The sequence below is a fragment of the Oryzias melastigma genome, linkage group LG14 (genome assembly GCF_002922805.2).
Source record: "Oryzias melastigma strain HK-1 linkage group LG14, ASM292280v2, whole genome shotgun sequence".
In the NCBI taxonomy this organism is placed as follows: Eukaryota; Metazoa; Chordata; class Actinopteri; order Beloniformes; family Adrianichthyidae; genus Oryzias; species Oryzias melastigma.
Window position 1 is genome coordinate 4,976,656 of NC_050525.1, and position 8,642 is coordinate 4,985,297.

The 8,642-nt window shown below is 37.4% G+C and overlaps 1 protein-coding gene across 1 annotated transcript; it reads left to right on the forward strand.

Annotated features, from left to right (window-relative positions):
* The first annotated feature begins 3,529 nt into the window (after positions 1-3,529).
* Positions 3,530-4,698, forward strand: LOC112138063 (histone H2B). The gene has a single exon (XM_024260632.2). It carries the CDS (start codon positions 3,781-3,783, stop codon positions 4,153-4,155), a length of 375 nt encoding a protein of 124 aa, XP_024116400.1. The 5' UTR covers positions 3,530-3,780; the 3' UTR covers positions 4,156-4,698.
* Positions 4,699-8,642: the final 3,944 nt, after the last annotated feature.

Consider the following 8,642-nt stretch of genomic DNA (forward strand, 5'->3'; position numbering starts at 1 on the left):
TTGATGTAAATGCAGTGTTAATATTGTCAATAAGCAAAGTTTTAGAAATATTATTTAAAAAAAAGGTGAATTTTTAGCCATTGACAAATCATGGATCCTACATGATTCTTGATCAGTTAATAAAATTAAAATAAAACTGCTTCTCACAGTTAGAATCCAGTGGTGATTTTGGTTAAAAATCCCCAGGATCACTTTAAACTCTGATGGGTCCATCTACAAGAGAAGCATAAGACAATGAGATTTTCATGAAAGTAGGCAAGTTAAGTCACATAAGAAAAAAAAACTAAAGAAAAAATCCAATTACCTTAAGTCTGGACGTTTTCCTCATCCTAATTCTAGTCATTTCAAATGTATCAATGAAGGCAGCTTTATCCACATTGATATCATTGTATTTTTTATCATCAATGTTAGATATGCATTGATGACCTATGTAATCAAATTCATCACAATTAAGACAGGACATTACATCCTCACAAGAAAAAAATAAATTAATTTGTGGATATGCATTTGTAATGGTAAATTTCAAAATGAATTCCATAAATTGGGTAGGCAATGAGAGGAACTCGCTTCACTCTCGAATTCTTCATTAGGAGCAGTCCTCGCAGAGTCCCAGAAGAAAAGTTTGAATGGCCCAATCTTGGAGAGTCTAAGATAGCTATTCTTAAGTTTTCTAGACCATGCTTCATTGATATCTGTAAAACAAGTTATGATTCATCAAACCTAATCATAATGCAATTCTAAATAATTAAAATCTGATTCATTTGAAACATTTGCAATTTAACTTTTTCCAGTTCCGGGTCACGAGCAGACGAGTGTCTCCTGCTCTCCTCAACTCCCCGGCTTCATTGCTTGAAATAAACCATTTCGTTCATTCATTCAACTTTCAATCACGTATGAAATAAAGTCCATACATTTGATTATCTCTGTCTGTGTATATACAGCCAGGCACGGAGATGAGGAGGTTGCAGGCACGTGAACAGGTGGTGAGGGGGTTTTCTTCTTTAACGGGATTCTTGGAATCTTATTCTTCAGGTGCCGCAAGTGGTCAGTACTAACCCTTTTCAAGACAGGTCCTTGACGGCCTTCAAGGTTTGCACTCTCCCCATCAAGCTTGATTATTTTGAATGGCCCAAGATAGCTTGGTTCAAACTTCTCACCCTTCCGTGTCTCGCTGCAAACGTTTTGATGCAACACCATGTCACCAGTTGTGAATACCACTTTTTTCTTGGAGGAGCTGAGTCGTGTTTTGACTTTACTTTGGGTTTTATCTGTACTTTTCAAGACAACTTCTTTAATGTCCTCCATTTTGTTTATTGCTATGGCTACAGTCTCTTCCAGAATCACCTCCTCAATGGTATTGTCGATACCATTGTCTAAAAATATAAAAACAATAAAAAAGAAATGTATGACAAAACATAACTTTTATTTAGAGGGCACCAACAATTACAAATTTGTTGGGGCATTTTGACTGACCTGGAATTTTTCCGGAATTTCCGAAGGGTATCACGCTTCTCTTCCAAACATCAAAAAGTATGGGGAGTATTTGGTTGTCATCTGTTTTTTTTTTGTTCACAAAGCAAACATGACGGCATCCAAATACTCATCCCACCTTTCAGGTTTGTCTTCTACCAGTTTGCAGAGAGCCCTGACAAAGAACTGTGAAACAACAGGGATCATATAACATACATTTGGACAGGTGTGTGAATGAACTGAATAAATGCCAGATTTTTTTTTCACTTACTTTTGAATGCTACCGTTCATCCTTTCAACCAAACCATTTGTTTGGGGATGGTGTGGAGAGCACAGACTCCTCTCAATGCCAAGTTTAGTGCACACACTTTTTTGATCTGTAAGAAATAAAATAAATTTCAGCAAATTTACATTTTGAGTGAACAAATTGTGTACAATGTGAAATTGGAAGCGATAACAGTATTACCTGATTCACAAATTCACTGCCTTGATCCGTTAGAATTCTTTTAGGTGCCTCAAATTGGTGGACACATTTTAATATTTGGTCTGTGACCTCTTCAGCACGTTTGGACTTGAAGGGATAAGCTTGAGCCCACTTTGTGTAATAGTCAACCATTACACAAATACACTGGTAGCCACATTTTTTTTTTCCCACCAAGTCGATGCCAATCAATTCAAATGGCTTTGTTACCTAAGGACAAATAAGAGTAAGTGACAAGATTTGTTAGCTAAGCTGAAATAGGTTAATGAAAAGGTTCAACTACCACACAGGTAAGGTTTAAATTCCGAAAATTAATGTTAAACTGCCAGGCAAGACATTCTGAGACCTACACAGAAAAGACAAATCAATAATCCTGAAGCAATGACAAATACAATAAAAGTTTCAACCTTTGAACATTTTTTTGCAGTATGTAATACATAGTTCTGACAGTTGAGTTGTACAAGACACTGATAACTGGCACCACTGTAACTAACAGTTTAATGAATTGGCTTACTGTTAATTGTTTAATTATTTTACTGTTTGGCTTTGGAAACTGACTTCTGTGTAATTTGCTTTTTCTTACCCATCTATCGATGTCTGAGGTCATACCAGACCAATGAAATCTTTTACAAATTGTGTCCCTTGTCTTTTTCCGGCCTGTGTGACTTCCTATTGGACTTGCATGGAAGTCTACAAATATGGCAAGTGCCTCTTCCACTCCACAAACTACTTTTGGCTTTGTTGCTCCACCTGCTCCCTTCAGGTAATACAGACATCCTCCTTCAAAATATATCATACAGTGAGAATACTACAATTCAAGATGAAAATTATTATTAAGAACAGAAGTGAAAAGGACAAAACAAATATAATTTTGACAATTATGGTCAAATTTGAAAAGTTTGTTTGACTATATGCACAGATAATAAGCAAAATGTTATTTTCTAGGGATCAGTTGAAGTACTTCATGATGAGAGTTTAGAGATGCCACAAACCTCACTTGCCAAATAATTGCAGTTACTGCAATTATTTTTGCCAAATAATTGCAATAAATAACACTGACCTTCAAGACTGTATCTTGATGCTTTCCATTGGAGTTCAGTTGTTTTGGGCTTTGATAGAGCCCGCTTCATATTGGCCTGAACGTTTGTATCGCAAAATGTCCTTGTAGAGTTTCGAATCCATCCCAGAGTAGTGAATGGCTTCTGATAGCAGCCCCCCCCCCCCATATGTTCTATGTCAAACAACGACAGCTTCTTGGATTAAAGAAAAGGGAAAAAAAGACAAGCCTTAGACTAATTTCAGGAAAGAAACGCAATTTATGAATGTGACTCTGTAACAACGGACAATGATTAAGTCCTTTTTTTACAACAAATTATTGCGGGGGGGCACTGAATCTGACGGGTTAGATCAGCAGCTGCCTGACAAAATCCGAGCCCCCTTTTGTTTTATGTTTTAATTTTATTATTTCTCTGGAAGAGTGGACATTAAATTAACCAAGCGGCTTTTCTCATCTATTGTCTGCAGACAGATGTTGAAAATTATAATACAAAACATAGTAGTAAAGATCATACTATGGGGAAGAGGCATATTATTATTATTATTTATTTTTTTTGGCATATTAAAGGACAACCCCGACTTTCTGTTCTCGTTCAGTCCAGCTCTTCGCCTTCATCTCAGGAGTCTTTCCCCACCCCATCTGGTCTCACCGACGTCATTACATTTGAACCAATCACTGAAGGGAGGCCGCACAGCCGTATTTACACAGCACAAGTATAAGAACGGAGGTTCCGCTGTAGCCGTCATTCAGTTGTTGCGACTCTCTGATCACAATGCCTGAACCTGCCAAGTCCGCGCCCAAGAAGGGCTCCAAGAAAGCCGTCACCAAGACGGCCGGCAAAGGAGGAAAGAAGAGGAGAAAGTCCAGGAAGGAGAGCTACGCCATCTACGTCTACAAGGTGCTGAAACAGGTCCACCCCGACACCGGCATCTCCTCCAAGGCCATGAGCATCATGAACTCGTTCGTCAACGACATCTTCGAGCGCATCGCCTCCGAAGCGTCTCGTCTGGCTCACTACAACAAGCGCTCCACCATCACCTCCAGGGAGATCCAGACCGCCGTGCGCCTGCTGCTCCCCGGGGAGCTGGCCAAGCACGCCGTGTCTGAGGGCACCAAGGCCGTCACCAAGTACACCAGCTCCAAGTAAACTTCTTACCGCGGAGAAACAAAGGCCCTTTTCAGGGCCACCCACTCCTCCATTTCCGAGCTCTGATTCGAATGTGTTGTTTTCTACCTCAAATATTTCAGTGCAGATCCTAAGTAAATTATGTGGTACAAGCCAACATGACGTTAGTGAACCTTAACCAATATTTATAAAATGTCAAACAGCAGATTCAAAGTTTGTGGTGGACACTGAATGTGGATGACATGAACTAATTGAATAAATGCACAAAAAAAAAAAAAGTTGTTGGATTTCCATGTTGACACAGGTTATAAAAGGTAATAAATGCTTTCTCTCATTGTATAAGAGATTAAATGTAAATTCATGAAAAAGATATAAAGCTTATTAATAGTAACGACGACGCTGAATTTGGCTTCCGATTCGCGAGAGCGTTCCACTGTATTTTTCTAACTCAGACCACCTAAAAACAGGTCCTGTCCAAAACATACAGGATTTAGACAGGTCAAACCTGGATTAAATTATGCTTTGAATAATAAAGATTATGTCAAACATAGTCTCTGATTTGTGAGAGCTTTTATTGATTTCTGAAAATGTGAAATAAGATGATTTTTATCTTATTTTTAGAACACTCACCAGTTAAAAACAGGTCCTGCTCAAAAAACACTGTACTTGGACAGTTCAAACCAGGATTAAATGATGCTTAGATAGTAATGAATAAATAAAGCATAGTTTCCTATTTGTGAAAGCTTATATTGATTTGTGAAAATGTGAAATTTAATGATTTGTATCAGATTTTTTTGCACTCTGACCATATAAGAACAAGTCCTGTTCAAAAACTACTGGACTTAGACAGCTCAAACCTGGATTAAACTACGCTTTAAATAGTAAAGAAACAATAAAACATAGTCTCTGATTTGTGAAAGCTTTTACTGATTTGTGAAAATGCGAAATAGGATGATTTCGATCGCATTTTTTGCACACTCGCCAGTTAAAAACATGTCCTGTTCAAAAAACACTGTACTTAGACAGTTCAAACCAGGATTAAATGATGCTTTAGATAGTAAAGAATAAATAAAGCATAGTTTCTGATTTGTGAAAGTTTTTATTGATTTGTGAAAATGTGAAATATGATTTTTTTATCGCATGTTTTCCCCATGACCACCTAAAAACAGGTTCTGTTCGAAAACTACTGTACCTAGACAGTTCAAACCAAGATTAAATTATGCTTTAGATAGTAAAGAATAAATAAAGTCTATTCTCTGATTTGTGAAAGCTTTTACTGATTTGTGAAAATGTTAAATAGGAGGATTTTATTGCATTTTTTCACCCTTGACCACATAAAAACAGGTCCTGTTCAAAAACTACTGCACTTAGACAGCTCAAACCTGGATTAAATTTTGCTTTTAATAGTAAAGAATCAATTAAATTTAGTCTCTGATTTGTGAAAGCTTTTATTGATTTGTGAAAATGTGAAATGGAAATTTTTTTGCACTGGATGTATTTACATTTATTTTGTTTTTTAAATCACAATAGTCAGTCCTTTTCTTTTTGGTGAGAAAATTTTTTGGCAGAGGACTAGAATGCACAAAATGGGATGCACCGTTTATTTTAAACAACAAATATTTATTGTTAAAAACACAAAGGGCTGCAGATCAGCAATACCAGAAAACCATTATGCCAGAATTAATGTTACCAACATTTGGACACATTATGACACTTCTGACTAGGCACAGGTCCAACGGATCAAGGATATTCGGAACAATGGAAGTAAAAGTTAAAACAGAAAAAAAACAACACAAAAGCAGATGCTTTAAAATTAATCAGTAATCAAAACAAGGAAAAACTTATCTAAAAACCAAAACCCTTACTATAACAGCCCATAGCCATTTTTGTCTCTATACAAAAATTTTACTTATATATTCTTAATTTTAATCCATGAACTTTTATATCCTTATCAAACTAAATTTCTTTTCTGGAACATGAATGAATGACCTATTTGTGAGTCAGTTGCTTGCCCTGACCATAACTGTGTCCAACCTGACAGCCGGTTGCAAGTTTCTTCTGTGAGCTGAATTTGGAAATTGGAATGTCGCCTCGTCCTTCCTTCTTGGATTCCTGTTGTCCAGGTTTGAGCTGTCTAGGTACAGTAGTTTTTGAACAGGACCTGTTCTTATGTGGTCGGAGTGCAAAAAATGCGATAAAAAATCATTATATTTCACATTTTCCCAAATCAATAAAAGCTTTCACAAATCAGAGACTATGTTTGACATAATCTTTATTATTCAAAGCATAATTTAATCCAGGTTTGAGCTGTTGAGTCCTGTAGTTTTTGAACAGGACCTGTTCTTATGTAGTCAGAGTGCAAAAAATGCGATAAAAATAATTATATTTCACGTTTTCACAAGTCAATATAAGCTCTCACAAATAGGAAAATATGCTTTATTTATTCTTTACTATCTAAAGCAGGGGTCTCAAACTCAAATCAGCCGGGGGCCGCTGGAGGCAGAATCTAGGTGAGGCTGGGCCGCATCATTACAATTTGCACAATTTGCTCTTGTTTTTATTGTATATTATTTTTTCCTTATTTTTTTGTAAATATTGCTTTTTTGTCTGTATATGCCTGATGCTGCAACAGCCTAATTTCCCAACCTGGGATGAATAAAGTATTGCTATTCTATTCTATTCTATTCTATCAGGATTTTCACAAGAAAATCGCTGAGAAAACATTCCAGTGTTCTTAAATATCTTTATTTTTAACACAAAATAATGAATAAATAATGAACGACGTGTATAGATCTTTGTCCGTGTTGATTTATATATATATAAAAAAATAAGGGTAGTTAATGTTTGTTTCTGAAATAATTTATATTGAAGATTAAATTTAAGATATATTGCTAGGGGGTAGGATTAAAAAACGTTTTTTAAACTTCTCTCTACTCCATTTCGAACTACATAATAGAGGTGTAATGTATTTATTTATAATTTATATAGAATTTTCTGTTGTTGTTTTCTTGTTTTTTACCATGTACATTAAAAGATGAATAGAAAAAACAAATAAATTAGTTTAGTTGGGGTTTAGTTTAGTTTTGAGAAAACTCATTATTTTTGTTCAGTTTCAAATATCTGTATTAACAGATCCTCCTTCAGAGATGGAGAAAAGCCCCGGTAACGAGAAAATCTTTGAAGGATTTCATTTTATGTAGATTTTTGTAGAACTCTCCTCACAATAAATAAATCTGACCTACAGTGGTGCACAAAAGTGTTGGTACCCCTCAGTTAAAGAAGGACAAACCCACAATTCTCACTGAAATCACTTGAAACTTACAAAAGTAACAATACATAAAAATTCTTTGAAAATTAAACAACCAAAATCAGCCATCATGTTTGAATTGCTGATAAACATAATTATTAAAAAAAAAAAACTAATGAAACAGGCCTGGACAAAAATGATGGTACCTCAATAAAAGATTGAAAACTATTTGACCAGAGTGACATGATTAACTCAGGTGTGTCCTTTAATTGACATCACAGGTGTTTTATTTATTGTTACTTTTGTAAGTTTGAGTGATTTCAGTGAGAATTGTGGGTTTGTCCTTCTTTAACTGAGGGGTACCAACACTTTTGTCCACGTCTGTATGTGTCTTCCATTCATTGGAGGTGTGGGGCGCTCGCGCGCGCGGCGGCTGCATCAGCGCGCATTCGGGGGGGCTGCTTTCCATTGGGATTCTATGCAAATGCGCGTAGCAGAGTATTGGACTTCTATCGCGTTTGCATGGACTGGAATGCGCGCCGACACAGTCGGTGTGTGAACCTTAAAAGTCACAGACACGCCCACGCAGGTGCAAGCCAAGCTCAGGATCACATGTCTGACAGCCGGGTGCCGCGGTTCGGGCTACAGGTCTGCGGCTCGGAGCTTGTGGAGTTCTGGTTAGGAACAGTCAGCACGTCAAAAAATGTATTTCTCGACATCATATATGTCTCTCATTCATTCTGAGAGACATCCACAGACGGAGCTGGTAGCCCCTTCGACACGCGGCTCGGCGACAGAAACACATTTTTTGACGAGCTGCGAGCAGCAAATTCCCCGCGCGGGGCACGAGAATTTGTCACACAAATCGCGCTTGGTGCTTCATGGCTCCTCCTCCGCCCAGCTGATTGGAGGAAGGAATGAATGATAGACTGAGGCACTGGACAGACCACCAATGTCCCGCCTCCAGAGTCATATACCTCACTGTGATTGGTTCATTCAGCTCTGCACACAACAACTGTCATTCATATCAACCTTGCGGGCCGCACTAACTGTAATCTTTCATATGAAGACGGGGGCCGCAAATCATCATCCTGCGGGCCGCAGATGGCCCGCGGGCCGCGAGTTTGAGACCCCTGATCTAAAGCATCATTTAATCCTGGTTTGAACTGTCTAGGTGCAGCAGTCTTTAACAGGACCTGTTTTTAACTGGTGAGTGTGCAAAAAATAAGATAAAAATCATCCTATATTGCATTTTCACAAA

Coding starts and splice junctions, on each gene's coding strand:
- LOC112138063 (XM_024260632.2), top strand. CDS start 3,781: ATGCCTGAACCTGCCAAGTCCGCGCCCAAGAAGGGCTCCAAGAAAGCC.